At 36.8% G+C, this 17,869-nt stretch overlaps 2 protein-coding genes across 3 annotated transcripts; one reads left to right on the top strand and one right to left on the bottom strand.

Moving 5' to 3' along the window:
- Positions 1 to 2,189: 2,189 nt before the first annotated feature.
- LOC109189139 (BTB/POZ domain-containing protein At3g50780) lies at positions 2,190 to 5,641 on the top strand. Its single transcript, XM_019339897.1, has 3 exons — positions 2,190 to 2,704; positions 2,927 to 3,831; positions 4,372 to 5,641. The coding sequence occupies exons 2-3, from the start codon at positions 3,190 to 3,192 to the stop codon at positions 5,359 to 5,361; spliced, it is 1,632 nt and encodes a 543-aa protein (XP_019195442.1). The 5' UTR covers positions 2,190 to 2,704; positions 2,927 to 3,189; the 3' UTR covers positions 5,362 to 5,641.
- A 5,777-nt stretch (positions 5,642 to 11,418) lies between these two features.
- LOC109189138 (BEL1-like homeodomain protein 2) lies at positions 11,419 to 17,115 on the bottom strand. 2 transcript variants are annotated; one of them, XM_019339896.1, is made up of 5 exons: positions 16,113 to 17,115; positions 14,687 to 15,072; positions 13,847 to 13,907; positions 11,793 to 12,139; positions 11,419 to 11,735 (listed from the first exon to the last, which is right to left on the bottom strand). In XM_019339896.1, exons 1-5 carry the CDS (start codon positions 17,106 to 17,108, stop codon positions 11,654 to 11,656), a joined length of 1,872 nt encoding a protein of 623 aa, XP_019195441.1. In that variant the 5' UTR covers positions 17,109 to 17,115; the 3' UTR covers positions 11,419 to 11,653. The 2 variants fall into 2 exon arrangements, with proteins under 2 accessions (XP_019195441.1, XP_019195440.1); XM_019339895.1 differs by having other exon boundaries at positions 11,419 to 12,139.
- Positions 17,116 to 17,869: the final 754 nt, after the last annotated feature.

Raw genomic sequence — 17,869 nt, 5'->3', positions numbered from 1 at the left:
AGACTGGGAGATATGATACATTATTATTATTATTATGTATTTAATATCTCATAATATAATTCTCTATTGTTATGATGAATCAAGCTAGTTAGAAAGTCACCGAAGCTCAAATTCATCATCTTCCACATAGAAGAGCAATTTGGTAGCATTGAAGGGATACCTTTGAGTAACAAAAAAGCTAACTAGAAAGCCTCACAATTGTTATTGAGTTAATTCCAGCAATGGTCCTCCGACTATATTGATTTTCCAAAATTAGTCCTTGACTTTTAATTTGGACACTTTAGGTCCCTTGACTTTCAATTTCTTTCCAATTGAGGTCCTTTCGTCAGAATACGGTTAATTGAATTTTAAATGAAGGGGTAAACTCATCATTTCACCTGCCTATGTATTATTCTTAGTGTTTCTCCATTGTATACGCGATACATATGAAGATAATCTTAGTCGAAACCCTAAAATGTTCCTCGTCGTTTTCCATTTGCTGACTACTTGTGTGTGCGTTCCTCTATTATTGAGATGTTTACAAGGTATAACAGCGAAATACGAAGAGAGAAATACGAAGAATAATACATAGGCAGGTGAAAGGACGAGTTTACCCCTTTATTTAAAGTCTAATGAACCGTATTCTAACGAAAGGACCTCAATTGGAAAGAAATTAAAAGTCAAGGGACCTAAAGTGTCCAAATTAAAAGTCGAGTACTAATTTTGGAAAATCACTATAGTCGGAGGACCATTGCTGGAATTAACTCATTGTTATTAATTACTCTATAACGTATTGTCTTTTTATTAAATAATAATAATGTCATTGCTACTCTGTAACTTGGAGTAGAATTTAGCTAATTCATAAGTATTCATCAATGAAAATAAATAGTTTTTCTTTTTTAATGGTACCCGGGTTGGACTTCCATTTGAAAAATTATGAGTTCAAGTCTCAGTGGAAGTGTTATTGGTTCTTTGTGTTCTTTGTGTTTCAGTAGGTTGAGAAAGTATATAAACAGATACTACAATGTAATAGAGCCTGTAACTTTCAAAAAATCAATGAAAATAAATAGTTTTCCTTTTTTAATTAGGGAGAACATTTTTTTTAAAATAATTCATTGATAAATAATGAATAGTATTTCTACCAAAAAAATAATGAAAAGTATAAGTACATATAGAGTAATTCGTTTGGATTAATCAATAGATACAAATTCAGAGTAATTAATTATATAGGAATTTTTACATGCAAACAAAATTTAAGGCTGGCATTGATGATCAGCATTGGATATGTCCAACAATTAATGCAAAAAAAATTCTGGAGTCTATACCAAGTGCAATGGAGACATTGTAGATACAAATCTCAAAACTTTTATAAGTTGTACTTGATCGGAGAGGTTTTGATGCGAATCAATATTGTTGACTTTCAAATTGAAATAACTATGAATTTGTAATGTTGATGAAAATTATATTTACCATTGAACAATGTCTTTTTTTGTTTGTTTGTATAAATGACCTTATTAACAAATTATCAAATAATAAGGTTAGAGTAATCTTATCACTCATACTTTTCGGCAAACGTAACTAACCTAGGTTTTTAAGGTTGCATTTGAGAGGCGGTGAGATTGAATTTGAATCAGTGTGATCTCATTGAATTTTTATCTCTTCATTGAAAATTATGTATAACTGTTCTCACCAAACGCTTATCCCACAACTTAAACATTACGGAGTATATGATTAGAATGATAAACTACTTATATTGCTTTTTAAATAACAAGTAATACTACACATACTCTTATTTTAAATTCCATTGTTTACTCACAGTTTATGTGTCATATTCTGATTCATCTAAAAAAATTAATGAGTCATAATTTTTATTATTTTCTTTCTCTTTTATAAATCAAATCATGACACATGACGAGAGTTTTACTCCGTACATGTATCATTTTCCTTAAATAACACATTGAAGAGTGGCTTAACCACAAACTAAGTTAGTAGACAATCAATACTAATTACACATGTATAGAGCCTAATAATAATGGTTTTGTCCCTTGGTCAAAGTCAATTATTTACTCAGTAATTAGGTATGAAGTGGGGAGAACTTAGGTTTGATAAGGACTGTCTCTTTTTATCCTAATAGATTCGATCTAGAACTGTACCGTCTTAAAAGGGGAAATTAAAGAGAAAAATAAAAGCAACAAAAGAATAAAAAAAGCTATTAAAAAAAAGTGGAACCAACAAAACCAAGATTGAAACTTGGAGGGCAACAACCCCTCCCCAGTGCATGCTTGTCTCTTGTAATCTTCAACATGTTTAGGTAGTTTGTTCTGTCTGTATATGAGATAGAGAGGTTTCAGGAAGAACAGTGAAAGTCTCCCCAACAAAATCATAAGAATCTCACAAAAACATTATCGGAGGAAGAGGAGGAGGCCACACACACAGTGTAAAGTTGCAAGTACAGCCCATAAGCAATCACTCTCACTTTGGGTCATGTGTTTTCTTGATTTATAATATTCCCCCAGTTCCATTTTTTGATTTTTAAACCAAAAAAAATAAAAATTCCCACAGGGTATAAGAAAAACCCCATCATTCCAGTCTGTTAAATCTCTCTTTGGTGGTTCCCTTGATGCTTGACATCAAAGCTCTCTTCAATCATTCTTAGAGGCTCATAAATTTATGAGCTTTGAAGGGTTTTCAGAGAATTATCAGAGATAGCCATTGTTGGTTGTTGGTGAGTGTGTGTGTGTTTGCTAGTTTGCTGTTTCTGCACTTTCTGCAAATTCTTTTTCTTGGGTATTTAAAGTTTCCCCTTTTATGCATATTTAGGACCCCCTCAGGGCTAGATTTGTTAGCCCTAACTGAAACAAGGTCTCTGCAGGTTCAAGAATTGAAATTTGCCCTTTCTGCTTCTCTGTGCTTATTTGTTTTTTTCTTTATTTTCGTTTGTTTGAAGAATATAGTGCAGAAATTAAGGTTTTGTTTTGAATTCTTGGAATGTCTGTTCTCTCCTGAGGTACAATTAAGCCATAGAATGTTTGCATAGGTTGATAAAGCTCCTGAATTCTAGGGTTTGTGTTCATCATACTGAAAAAGATGAGACCTTTGTAGGTTGTGGATTTGAATGTTGTTAGCTTTTTGGGTCCACTTTCTTGTTTCTACAGAAAATGCCATTTCTTGAATTAATTATCCTTTGAAGTTTTCTGTTGTGTGTTGAATATGGCTGAAATTAGACTTACCAAGGTAGAGCAGGGTCAAACCAAGGTTAAGAATGTTCCAATTGCTGTTACCCCAGAGGGGTTCTGGTGTTGTCCCTCACCCGTAGTGTTTCAGAAGTCTGTTAAGTCACATAATCCCGTAAACAAGTCCAAATCGTCGCCCCCAACCACCCAAACCTCGTCGTCTCAGAAGAAACAAACATCTGTAGCTGAGAAAAGACCACCTAGTAATGCTCCACCTAGGTCAAATGTTGTTGCTGATGAGGTAAAAGGTCTCACTTCTGAGGCGCCCAGTGTCAGTACGTCGGTGGCAACAGAGCGAGGGCCTCACCCGAAGATTGAAAACGTGGCCCGGAAGGTGTCTATTGAGTTTGGTGAACCGGGGACTAGTGATCTGAGAGTAATTTTGCTCGGGAAGCAGGGATTTGCGGTGAAGTTGAATGTCCACCGGGGTGTTCTAGTAGAGAATAGCAGTTTCTTTGCCAACAAAATATCGCAACAGCAGCCCGTTTTTCCCTGTATCGAGGTCGATGATTGCGAGGATGTTGAGATATTTGTCGAAACCGTTGGTCTGATGTACTGCAAAGATTTGAGGCAGCGATTGATCAAGCAAAGTGTTCCACGTGTCCTACGGATTCTCAAGGTAATTTCTATCCTCGTTTTCTCTTTACCTTGCAAACAAAAGAATTCTGCAATTTGAACTAGCATTATGTTTTGAGAATATATATGATGTTTTCATTTCGTTTTGAGAATATATATGATGTTCCCATATCTTTAAATGTTGTGTCTTGCTGCTAAAAGTGATATTCTTTGAACTTTGAACTATAGAGTAGAGTATAGTGGGAACCCAGCATTTTTCGGTCTTTCTGGGAGTAGATTGCAGATTTCGAATAGGTAGGATAAAGTCGTTAATTTGATGAAAGGGAAAGGATAATGGGTTGTCTAAAGTTGTTTGTTCAGGTGATATTTGAGGTCGGTTCTTTGATTCAAATACTTTTTTTCAAGGTTGAAAAAATCGCTAGGCGCCCTCTAGGCGCCTGGGGACCGCCTAGGGCGCCTAAAGCAATTAATCGGCGCGCCTAGACCCGATTTTTGCAACACTGTTTTTTTTTTTTTAATCATATACTTAATAGAAGTTTAGTATTGATCATATTTCAAAGCGTAATATGTAAGATGTCTCTAGGTTGCAGAACATCTTGGCTTCAAACTATGCATGCAATCATGCTTAGAATACTTGGAAGCAGTCCCTTGGGTGGGGGAAGAAGAAGAAGAAAAGGTAGTTTCTTCGATTTTACGTCTGCAAGGCGAGGGAATTGGGGTGAACCCGGTGTTGAAACGAGTGTCGTCTGATATTTCGAGGCCTCCCAAAGACACTTTCTCGCAGATCTTGGAATTGGTGCTCAAGAGCAACGAGGAACGAGGCCGTCGGGAAATGAAATCCATAGTACTGAAGCTCCTAAGAGAAAACAACAGTCTCCCGGGCTCCGTGGGCTCGGTTGACATTTGTAATGAAATACTTTACACCTCGTGCAGAAGCTGCCTGGACTCGTTGTTGGATCTGTTCGAACGAGCTGCAGAACCCGAGCTTAGCAACAGCTCGAGTCCGAAGCAGATTGCCTTACAGGCCGATAACCTCACGTGGATGCTCGAGATGTTAAGCGACAGGCAAGCGGCCGACGGGTTTGCAACGTTGTGGGCTAGCCAGCAAGAGCTGGCTTCGCTGCACCCGAGGCTCCCCACTATCGCCCGCCACCACGTCAGCTGCATCACGGCGAGGCTGTTCGTCGGGATAGGCAGAGGCGAGATCCTTCCCTCGAAGGACACCCGCCATCTCCTGTTGCAAACGTGGTTGCAGCCGTTGATAAACGACTACAGCTGGCTACAACACAGCAGCAGATCGTTCGACAGGAAGGTCGTCGAGGAAGGGATCGGGAGGACAATCCTGACGCTCCCTCTCGAGGAGCAGCAGAGCATTCTGCTGTCTTGGCTCGACACGTTTCTCAAGGCGGGCGATAACTGCCCGAATCTCCAGAGAGCCTTTGAAGTGTGGTGGCGCCGCACTTTCATCAGACCCTATACCGAAGCAGAAAGCATCGGCCAAACGGGAAACTCTGCAGGGCCACAGGTGTTACACCCGGTATCTGAAAACCAAGAAAGAAGTGAAGAATTGTAAATCTGGCTACCACCCGACTATCAACTGAGCTACCCGTGCTGGACTATCAACTGAGCTACCCGTGCGGGTTTCATTACATGACGACCAACAATGTTGTTGTATGATTGAGGTTTAATTGCTTATTGAATGTATGTATTTAGATGTATCTTAAAAGGGATGTAATACATGTCTCATTGGTGTGTTTTCTGTCATCCTAAGGTTGTTTAATGTAGTCTGAGTTTTGACTCTAACTTCTGTGGTTATATATTCAAATATCAAATGAAATGGGAACTTATGAACCTCTATAAGTGCACACAATGTACTACACGAATGCACAAAATCTATTCATAGTTCGTAAGTTCACACCTAAAGAGTGGTTCTCATTTGAACACAAGCATATAATATCAGCTAAGTTCTCAAAATGGGATGCTGGAAGTAGCACTTTTAATATAGTTTCTAAATACCGGAGTATATGAATTTTACAAACCAATAGTTTAATATGGAGTACTAAATTACGAATGACCTTGTAATTTAGTGACACAAAGTGATTCTCTCAAGTGAGAGGTCATGGGTTTGATCCCCTATAATTCTCTGTTCAAAAATTATGAACACAAACATAGAGTTGTGAAAATAATTATGAATATAGAGATTCAATAATTGTGAATATGAAGTTCAAAAATTATGAATATATTATATATAGCTTTATAATTATAAACATATAGTTCAGTAATTATAAACATAGAGTTTTGTAATTGTGAATATAGAATTCAATAATTATGAATATGAAGTTCAAAAATTACGAATATATAAATTTATAATTATGAATATAAAACTGTGTCCACCTTGCAAGATGGACACGGTTCCACAGCATAACGATTGCTCCGCAGTAAATATCAACATAGGAGTGGTAAATTGGGCTTAAATAACAACAGCCCAAATAGAGCTATGGGCCATCTTTATTTTCTAATATCCATACTAGATGCCTAATTCAAATTTTCTTGGACATCCAAATCCATCAAATGTTGATTTAGAAAATTCCAATCATTATACTACGGTCCACATTACAATATTAACTACTAACATATTAGTTCATTTTAGTTTACTATATATTCATTTTTAATATATTAAATATTTATTTTTAATATATTATTTAAAAATAAACTTTCAATACACTAAATAAACTTTTATCAACGTTCCACTTTACAATTTAGACTATGATCAACAATATAATTTGTCAAAGAAAAATTCAGGTTATTTTGTTACAATAGGGTCATAGATTTAGGATTTGATTAAAAACAAAATTATTGAACTACTTTTATGTTGTTGCAATTGGGTCCTTCAATATACTGTTAAACTTTTAGATATATCTAACGTGGAAAGGGTTTAGGGTTTATATTTAAAAATTAAAAAATTCAATTATTATCAAATACTTTCTTGATTAAATTCATATTTTCTAGTGAATAAAGGATTACAATTTACAACTGCTTTTGTTTTTTTGTTGGGCAGTGGTAGACAAGATTGGGAATGCAATTTGAATTTTGAATAGGAATGAATAAGAAAAGTAAATACTAAAATAATAATAGAAGTTTTTTTTTTTTTTTTTTTTTTTTAAAGGACATGTACGCTTCTGCACTATAATTTCTTTGTCGAATTAATGGGACCAGGCAAGACAAAAACACCATCTTGAATATACGTACTGTGCAAACAATAATACATACACACACATATTATATAGATATAGAATAGGGGGCAAAGGCTATGAAACGAGGTTGCTGGCTTGCTGTCCATGGCAGAGAGTGACTAACCACCGTAAAATAACAACAATTTTCAGTTACAATCAAACTCAAAAAATTTAGCTACGAAAATCATATTCTATTTATATCGTTATGATTTCAGGATTAATTTGACTTGAATTCATTATAAAGTTAACGAGTATTTAAAGTTAATTTCAACAGAAATCTATTGTCTTTTGTGGTAATTTTAAATTTAGTCTTAGGCAATTGTTTTAGTTATTTAAGTATTTAATACCCTAGACTATCATAGTATCATATTTTGGACACGTTTTTAAAGTTAATTTCAACAGAAATCTATTGTCTTCTGTGGTAATTTTAAATTTAGTCTTAGACGATTGTTTTAGTTATTTAAGTATTTAATACCCTAGACTATCATAGTATCATATTTTGGACACGTTTAGTCCTTCCGGTGACATTATGGATAATTTTACATAGGTGTGTCATAACATCATGTGTTTTATAAAATTGTGTAGGCAAATAAATTGATTTTTCCATAAAAATTAAAAATAGTGGGATTTATAATTTTAGAAAAATAATCCCAAAGATGAAAGAATATAATAATAAAAATTTAAGTCGTGTGTTTGTAACAAACACTTTTCTTAAAACTAATTCGCTAACTCCTAAGGTACTAGAAGTGTTGTAGTGTCAATCACCCAGGATAAAATAAATTAATGTACGATAGTTCGAGCACACAAACTATAAAACTCTTGCCGAATTAGAACAATAGCTTAAACACAAGCTTTCGGGATGAATGGGACTAATTTTTTTTATAGAAGAATTGACCGTGCTTAGGAGTAGAAAAATGATTTTCGAATTACTTAAAAATATGCCCAAAAAACATAGCATTGAATATGGCACATAATCTAATTTAATAATAATATGATAACGTTCGAAACGATCATATTAAACATAACGGTTACGAAATTCGTACAGTACAAAGGGGAAATATGTACTGTTTTGAAAATTGAAGTGTAATATTTACACTACTAATAATTCAGGGGTGATATTGATAATTAACATATTATGGAGGGACATAAATTACAAATTTTCTTTGCAGAACTCAAGACTACAAAACCGAATTATTGCAAAAGGTCGAATGGTGGAAGGACTTACCTTTCGAAGTAAAAGAAGGAATGAATGGTAATGCCAACCATTCATAACCGAGAAGTAGCAAACTGTTAATGTTCGAAATGTTAAGTCGAATAGTGCAAGTTAATTGCTCGAAAAGACTGCTCTAGACATTCTTTGAACAAATAGTTCGAAACCTTAAAATATTAGTGCTTTGTAGTAAAATGTGACCATGGCAAAGAGAGTCATAGGTACACATCCCAAGAGATTTTCCTTAAAAAGACTAGACATTTGTGCAGAACAAAAAGATATATATGTTCAACGCAAATTAAGTAGTCTAACAGCTGGAAAGTCGGACACGAAAAAGCTACTTTATGGAAAACTCACTTATCTCTACCAGCTGGTCAATAGATGTTTGAAATGGGTTTTCCTCCAACAGCTCCTTTTCGAAACGCCTATAAATACCTTCATTCACAGCAAAAGAAGGTGTTGATCTATTGATGTAAAAATTGCAAGCTATTCAAGTGTTCTAAACAAGTTCAAAGCAAGACCAGTGAGAGAGATTTAAAAATCTATAAAGTTTTATCCAGATTTAGAAGATTGGGCTGCTTAAACGTGAAGATCAAGTTAATCATTCAATGTCAAGCTTTCTCGTTAGAGATAGAAGAATTATTTTCTTCAAACCCTTGTAACTCTACTCGGTAAAAGTAGAAAGAGACAGAGTAACCTCGGAGTTGAGTTGAAAAACCTAAGAAGTTCAAGGTTTGAACGTTCTGTTTTATATTAAATGGATTAGTGCAAACCTCTTTAGGAGTTTTAAGGAGAAGAGTGAAGTACGATGGGATTTAGTCGAACCACTATAAAAATCTCTCTCTCTCTCTATTTTTACTTTAATTTAGTGCATTTATTCATACTCATACACGATCAAGATCATTAAACTCTCAAAGAAAAAAATATTATGTGCACAACTAATTAAAAAGGGTCGGGTTAACAATATATTTCCGTTGTGCATACTCTACGAAACGTTGAAGTAACCCTTAGGTTTACCTGTATGAATCGTTAAGATTTTCAAAATCTTACAAGTCTATTCACCCCTCTAGCTAGACTTGTACCCTAACCATTTGGGACCAACATCTTGGACAAAACAAATAGCATATCATGTTCCATCACTTGTTCAGTCCATATGGACGCTTGACGTGATAATTATGACTGTTAACCATGTGCTCAACACGTGTATAACATGCCGAAGATCCGACATGCTCACCCATACTCGCCTATGAAATGAGCATTAATTGCTAGAGGGGAATTTCGACCCTTTTCATCACATACACGCTCCCAAACACATATCCCAACTTCAGAATAAGGAGGGAACATCTATTTTCTTACATGCTCATTTGCACGCAACTACGGAACTACCTTCCGATTGTAACCCCCAATATTTGTATTATCATAAGGGTACCTTTTTCAAGCAATAAAGGTTTACATATTCATTACTTGAATGGACAAAAATCACATTTTATTTTTTTTGTAAAGTTAGTATTTCGTATTATATTTTGTAAGGTTAAAAACAATACAAAAAATGCATTTGTTTTACTCATAAGAGTATGGATAAGATGTCATGAGACTCTTAACCAAAGATCTCACATTCAAATCTCAAAGATACAGTTATTCTAAAATAGATGAAAGAGTGTTTTGTCATCGGATCAATACCTAATATCAGTAGAGTTTTGCCCGCCGAGACAATGTATGGACATGTGTATTTATATAGTGTGTAATATAGTATACTTTAGTAGTGTAGTGTAGAGTGGGGGTTTAAGTAAAGAAGCAAGGTAGTATTATTGTGATTGCATTGGTGGGTAGGCCACATGGAACACATTGATTGCACAATCTTCCAGACTGACCTAACCTGCTCCAATTTACTCTCACATTAATGGGGTTTTCTTTTCCTCTTTTTCACAAAGTCTTGCACCTACCTTTTCTTAGGTATATAGCTTTGATCCCTTCTTTGTTTAGTTTGACCATACTCACCAAATTTACTATTCTTTGACTCACTTCCTTCTTCTCCATGCCTAAATTTGTTAAAAAGACAAAATTAGAAAATAATAACAATAGTGTTATTATTATAAATATGCCTCTTTTACTGCTAGTAATCAATCAACACGTTAATAAGTAGTACAAAATAGAAGAGAAATATGAATTATCAATCAAACTTTAATGTTATTGATAGAGCCAGAAGACTACTGTACTCCAAATTAATTATATGAAATATTTAAGTTATGAGGATTTATAAGATTTAGAGACGTTCCCAGAGGTTACAATTGTTTTTGCCTTTTTGGTGCAATACTAAATCCCAAAAAATATTAGTTCCGGTCCATACCAATTTTAATAAATGATTTAGTGATTTATATATTGATATGATTTCACTAGTCCTAATATGTATCTAGAAATAGCGTCTCTTCGATTAGAAATTGTAGAAAGACTTCATGCTTAAGAGTTTATTACTTTAAAGAATATATTAACCTCGTATCAATCACTTCATCCTTATAAGAGCTTATGACTTTAATTTATTATCATCAAAAGTATGCAAATTTCATCCCATCATATAAAAGCTTGTTGTGTTCAGAATCCTCACCATCATAATGCGGACACACACAATTAGGTGAGAACAATGATTTTGGTAAAAAGTAAAGATTGATGTAAGACGCGTTAAAAGTGAACATGCATTGTAAAATTGCAAAGTGCAACTAATTAAAGAATATACTAATCTCGTATCAAAGACTTTATGCTTAAGAGTTTTATGACTTTATTCTCATTGAAAGTATCTAAATTTCACCCCATCATATAAAAGATTGTTGTATTTCTCATCATCATAATCCTCTCTCTCACACACACAAATTAGGTGAGAACCATGATTTAGGTTTTTTTTTTTTTTAAAAAAAAAAAAAAAGAGAGTGAGGATTACTAAAAGTGCACCAGACAAAATTGTAAAAACATTTAAAGTACAATTTTTACATATCACAAAATGTACTTTTAGAGTTGAGTAAACTTTTTTCATTTTTATATCACTGTGATTTGTTATTCTACCGATAGGGTTAATTACACTTGTATGTGTGTATATATAGTTTATACACGATAGTTGTAAGGATAGTTGAATGATCAGTACATTCAAACCACAAGAAGTATGTAAATAAGTAGACAAGAAATCAAGAAAATTAAATGATGTGAAAAATGTACTAATAAGGCTATACAGTTGCAGGGAGTCTCACATTAGATGCTAGCATAACGCTACCATTGATGATATTTAATTTGACTATGTATATATTAATTAATTGCATGTCTAGATGAAATGAATAATTTAAAACAAAAGACATAAATATGGAAACCATATGATTCTCCGAATATGTGTGTGATTTTTCGTGTGATAATAACAACATAGTAATCCCCGGCATGGCCTAACCGAAAAAATGATTCTGGTCGGGCAAATTTCCGGCGTGGCGCAGCCCCAGAGTGAGCGACACATTGCCGCCGCCGCCGCCGCCGGCGTTCGTCGTCCCAAAGCGTATGAGGGCGGACCCAACATCGGCCTTCCCGGAATCCGCCGTCCCACGGCGGTGACACGTGGAGGCTTGGTTTCTCGAGAAGCATTGGGTATTGATAGCAAGGAGTGAAGGGTCGCTTTCGTTGGCAGCGTTGATTTCGGATCTTTTGCCTGCAGCTGCCACTGTATCGGCAGCAGTGGCAGTCACTGCCGCGGCTGCAGACGGTGGCGGTGGGGCGGTGGTGGTGGTGGTGGGCGAATTACTGACGGCGACAGTGTCGTCTCCACTGGATGGGCTGTCCATATTTTCACTGTCGCCTACTTTAACTTCTTGTTGGTACATCTCTTCCACCATGGGTTTCCACAGCCGGACCCTGGCATTAATGAACCAATTTGAAACCTGAAAAATAAAAATAAAAAAAGCACAAAAATTTTAAAAACAAAACTCAATATAATAATTACTTATATCCCAAGATGATAAGATGCAGTGCAGTGGTGCATATAAGTCATCAGAGCTCAGAGACAAACTGAGTTAGGGGAATTTAATGATGTTACTGTCTTACTCATCAATGTATAGTATGACACATGCACTGTACTATACACCTATAACCTACAAAGAAACAAATTAAATCAATTTATTGGTGTGCTACATTCCAAAAAGTTATTGAAACAATCCACCGTTTTACCTATCATAATTTTAAATAGTAATTTAATAGTTAATGTGAATGATAAATCTCCCTCTAATCAGTTCAATTTCAATACTTTTCTAGATACCACTTAATACGTTTGTTATACCATAACTTTCCCCTATTTCAAGGTACAAACTTCTGTTCGGCGTTAGCAGACTTGGTTAAGTTCAGCTCCTGTTCGATTCGAGATGTGGCGCTGTAGATTATAAGGGAGGGATATGGTTAGTGTCCATCTACTTATCACTAATTGGTTTAAAGTAGAAGACAACCATGCAAAGAAATTTGTGTATATACTATACATATATATACATACAAATTTTCATCATCAACAATTTGTCTGTTGATGTGGTCTTAAATTGTGTCCTTAGCTTGTTCATGGCTTTGGATCGGATTAAAGTTTATGTTGGACGAGGTGGGGACAAGAGGATATATATATATATATATATATATATATATATATATATATATATATATGATGCATGCATCTACCGCTACACAGTAGTTTTCGGGTTTAATTTCCTCTAGACAATGTATACATATACTGTTCCAGAATTTATGTCTCATACATGCAATATACTGTTGATAATGCATCTTTCAGGACAAGAATCCAATGTCTGAGGGAAGAAGAAGAAGAAATCCGATCCATTCAATTTTGCTGATCGAGATGAGTATTCTGGCAGATCAGATCGTATCCAAGAAAGCTGCTCTACCCTAGCTTTTGTTTAATCTCTAGAGACCTAATACCTTGCCCACATTAGGTGAAATATCCTCACCTCCAGGCCCCACTACGCTCCAATTAATCACAGTTACTCAGTGGTCGATTAATTGACGTGGAGAACTAGTGTCGGGTGCTCAAAAAGAGCCTACCACATCAGGTGTCACTCAATTCTGTATCCTTGTCCAGCCACAATTTACATACTACCCAAAAATCAACTAAGCTATCGTCCGTGGCAGTTGAAATCCATTCACTACTTTGGTGACGCTAGAAATAGTCTTTCTGATCAACCATTTAGGGCATCTAAAGATCCACTACCTTAGTTTCTTTTTGCCTAACGTTTCTTCGAGGTGGACTCGATCTCAACACACTGTTGGAAATTATGGAATTTTCGAACACCTGAAAGTGATCTTAAATCAAGTCGAAAGCCTTGTTCCGACCACTTTTGATATCCAGAACAATCTTTATTGTTATTTCCGACCACTTTTTGCTTTTAACTTAATTTAAGATCACTTTCAGGTGTTGCGACAGTGACAAAATGCATTTAGGGTAGGGTGAATTAGAATCTACTATTATATTGAATGTGTATGAAAAGTGAAAACTAATCCAAGCTAAGATTGAAGAATAGATGAAAATGGTGAGGTGTTTCAAAAAAAAAAAAAAAAAAAAAAAAGATGAAAATGGTGAGGGAGAAATGAAAAACCTGGCTCCTGGAGAGACCAGTCTGTCGAGCCAGCATGTGCTTATCTGCATCGCTTGGATACCTGAGAGAATAAACCCACAAAAATGGCATCATCATATCAGACCAATATACATTATTTCAAGCACCCCAGCTACCTATCTCTTTATACATCATATCCCTAGCGGGCATTGACATTTCCCTCTTTTGTTTTAGCTTTTCAGGTGCCGTCACAGTCCTATATATAAAACTAAAAGCTAAAGTGGTATCCTAGTCAAGCTAGTTATTCTGTTAGCTTAGTAAACACAAAGTTTCAAGTTCAACTTTTTTGTAGAGATCGAGCAGTTTATTAGTCTTCTTGTAATCTAGACTTGTTTACTTCCTTGTGATTTTTTATCCGTTAAGATCACAGATAAGGTTAATTTGTGCACATACACTCTTTAGTAGTGGCATCACCCAAGCCAAAATCTTGATTTTGTTCATGTTTTGGTTACGTTAAAGTTTAAATAATGTTGGTTCCAGTTGAGCATAATATATAAAGTAAATGCATGAGCAATTCAACTATTAGCTTAGCCTTTTAGTTTAGATGAGTTTGGTATCAAAATTCATCCCATGTCAAAGGTCATAAGTTTAAATCTACCAGATAAAAAGGGCCCGCACAAAGGAATATGTTGAGCATATAATATATAAAGTAAATGTGCAATTAAGTTTTAGTTGAGATGAAACACATGCTTCTTATTCTTTAATAATATACTAAGTATATGCTAATAATGGGTGGTTGGTCGGTTCAATTAGCTTTTCTTGTTTATGATTAAAGTCCACCGGAAAATGAAGAAAGATAGATATGGGGGGAACGGAACGTACGGGTGGAGAAAATGCTCGAAAAGCCAAGCGCGCAAAGCGTTGACTGATCGTTCCGGCAAGCCGCGCTGCGGTCTCCAGGCCTCCGGCTCCATCATCCCCATTTGGTGAAACGCCCGCTGCTGTCTCAGGCTTTGTTCCAGCATCTTCAGCCGCGGCGTCTCCCCTTTTGTCAGCCCCGACGACGCGCCGCCGTCCTTCTCCCCCAGCACCTCGCAGCTGTGCTTCAGCTGCGCCGCCACCGCGTCCTTCAGGCACCGGAAGTGCCGCGACATCGCCTTCTGCGCCTGCACCGTGTACGGCGCCGCCGCCCCGAACCCCATAACCAGATCGAACGAGTTCACCACCATCTGCATTTGCTCGCAGTATCGGTTGTATCTCCGGTCAACCTATATCATCGCCGGTAAATCCAAACTCGATTGAGTTAGTCCTCATAATATCATTAAACTAACATTTTTTTAGTACTACTGACTCTGTTACAATGTAGTATCTGTTCATAATTATTTGTTCAGAAGCAGAAAGAGTTAATGTCACCCCACGAGAGCTCAAATCTACAGTTAGAAATTATGGAATTTCCGACCACCTGAAAGTGATTTTTAAATCAAGTGAAAAACAACTTTTGATATCTGAAAAAATCTTTTTGTTACTATTTCCGACCACTTTTTGCTTTCGAATCACTTTCAAGTGGTCGAAAATTTTATAATTTCCAACAGTGTCTATGACTTCCTATTTGAAAGAGTCACTCCAATAAATAACATCATCTCATTCTAGTGAGAGCAAAACAATATTATATTACCTAAATTGTTGGAAAAACTAGTCCTATTCCTAGGTAGTAGCTGAAGAATTGAGGTTTCAACTGCCATAATATACTTGAATTATAAGGTTTCAAAAAAGTTTAAAAAGTGAAAAGAAAGACAGAAAAGATAAAGCCCAGAAATCTTTAATGATTCAATTATGAGTACTGACTAAGAAGAGATTAAACATAGCAGAAATCTGAGAAAAATGTCACTTTTTTACTGTGTACGTACATCTAACATGGTTAATTAGTAGTGTATAATTAGGACTTCCGACCAGTACAAACGTACTAGCTACTTCTTCCTAATCTGAAGAAAACAAGAACATCTTCCCAAGTGGCAATTAATTAGTGTTTGATTACTACGTTAATATAATCTAAGCCCCCCGCCAATCCTATCATGCAAATATTAATTATTACTCCATATTTTTTAGATGACAAACAAAATCTGTAACCAATCTCGAAAGTATGTTTCAGCTTAGATTGTTCAGAGTTAATAGTGGTTCGGGTTGAAAGTTAGATTGTAATTTTATGATTACTAAGAAAACATTAATTATAAGTTAATGACGTGTGGGTTTTGGTAAGATTGAGGAAAATTATATTTTCAAGAATTTAATAGGGGGAGAGGTTGCTTGCCTCATCAAGCATAGAGAGAAGTTTGACTTTCCTTCGCTGGTGTTCGACTCGGTCGGCGGTGGACAACGGCGGGGTGGGTTTGGAGGAAGACGATGAGTTGTTGTTTGGGGCGTCGCCGCCGTCAACGGCGTCGCTGCTTGTAGGGTTGGAATTAGGGTTTAGGCTTTTGTTCTTATTGTTGAATTGGTGGTGGGCACTAACGACGACGCTGCAGAATTCATCCAATAATTCTTGCGCGGGCTTGGCGTATTTGGAATGCCGTAATCCGTTGATTACTCCGATGGAGGATCCGAACCCGACATGGATGTGGTGGTGATCCATGACTCCTCCTCCGCCGCCGCCGCCGCCGTTTAAGTTCAGGTTGTTTTTGCATGGATATTCTGAGGAAGCGGACGCCATTCCCTGGCTGAAAAATAGCATTCCGGCGGCGTCACCGGAGATCCGAAATTCCTCCCCAGCCTTAGCAGACGACAGCGATAACGATAGCCCTTGCCCCTCACCGGCCGCCGCCGCCGCCGTTCCTCCGTCCCCCCACGCGAATTGACTAAAGTGGCCTCCGGTTGGGGCGTGTGAATGAAACCCTTGGAGAGTCGACGTGGGCGAGGGATTCGGAACCGACGACACGTGAAACGTCGAGGCGGCCGCCGCCGAATGATTAGAAGACGGAGACGGCGACGGCGACGGATTCATGCCGAAAAGCTGCATGGCCGCCGCCATCTGCGGCTGCGATTGCTGCCCATGATGATGATGATAAATCTGGCTCTCCAGCAACTCCCTCGCCGTTCCGTGCTGGAAATTAAACATCTCCGACAACATCCCCGACGTTTCATTACTTCCGGCAAGCCCCACCGGATGCTCATCTTCTTCTTCAACCTGCTGCGGCGGCGCCGGCGGCACCTTATCCCGCCGGATCTGCTGCAGAATTTCTGCCGGCGATCTCTCGAACCCGTTCGAGAAACTGAACAATCCAGGATGATGATGATAATCTTGGGACATAGATAGATATATACCTTAACCCAACAAATCCAAACAACCTAAGCCTTTCCTAGTAAGCAAGAGTTGTTGAACTCCACTGTACCACATCCATGGCTGCGCTGTAATTATCTCCAAAAACAACAATAAAATAATCAATATTTTCTTTCCGGCTAACATAGATACAAGAGAAAGCATCAAACAAAAGACTGTCAATTTCGAAAAAAAAAAAAAGAAACATAACACACCACACAAGATTACCTCTTAATTGAGAATTTCAGGCTGTAAAAGGGTCTCAGACATCGCTTTCTCCTCTCCTCAAGAATTTTTTTTTTTTTCTTTTTTTCTTTCTCTTTCTGAGCCTGTCCTCTCTCTGTCTGTCTCTCTCCTTTTCTCACTCTTTTGTTGCTACTTGCAGTGAGTGCTAGCTTTCTCTGCAATCGCCTTCTGGGAAAGTGAAATCATCCAAACTAACAACAAAGGAGTGGGTATATGTATACGGAGTGTAACATCTCAAGTGTACAGGTGAAAATCTGTGAACTTATAATCTTTCATCTCTCTTCAGTTCTTTGATGAGCAGCTAGAGAGAGAGAGAGAGAGAGTGGGGATGATAGGGAGAGGGAGAGAAGAGGTCGCTATTGCTCTTGCGCACCTCCTTTTTTATTTTTATTTGAGTGGGGATATTTCTATTTTAAGTATTTGGAAATGAGGAGATAAATTATGAGTTGTATCTAGACCATCTATAAGTTCCTATCAGTTCCATACTTTCTCTGTATAAAAAGATT

The sequence above is a fragment of the Ipomoea nil genome, unplaced genomic scaffold, assembly GCF_001879475.1.
Source record: "Ipomoea nil cultivar Tokyo-kokei standard unplaced genomic scaffold, Asagao_1.1 scaffold1509, whole genome shotgun sequence".
Lineage (NCBI taxonomy): Eukaryota > Viridiplantae > Streptophyta > Magnoliopsida > Solanales > Convolvulaceae > Ipomoea > Ipomoea nil.
Note: the sequence above shows the minus strand (reverse complement) of the source record. Positions and strands in the feature narration are given on the sequence as shown.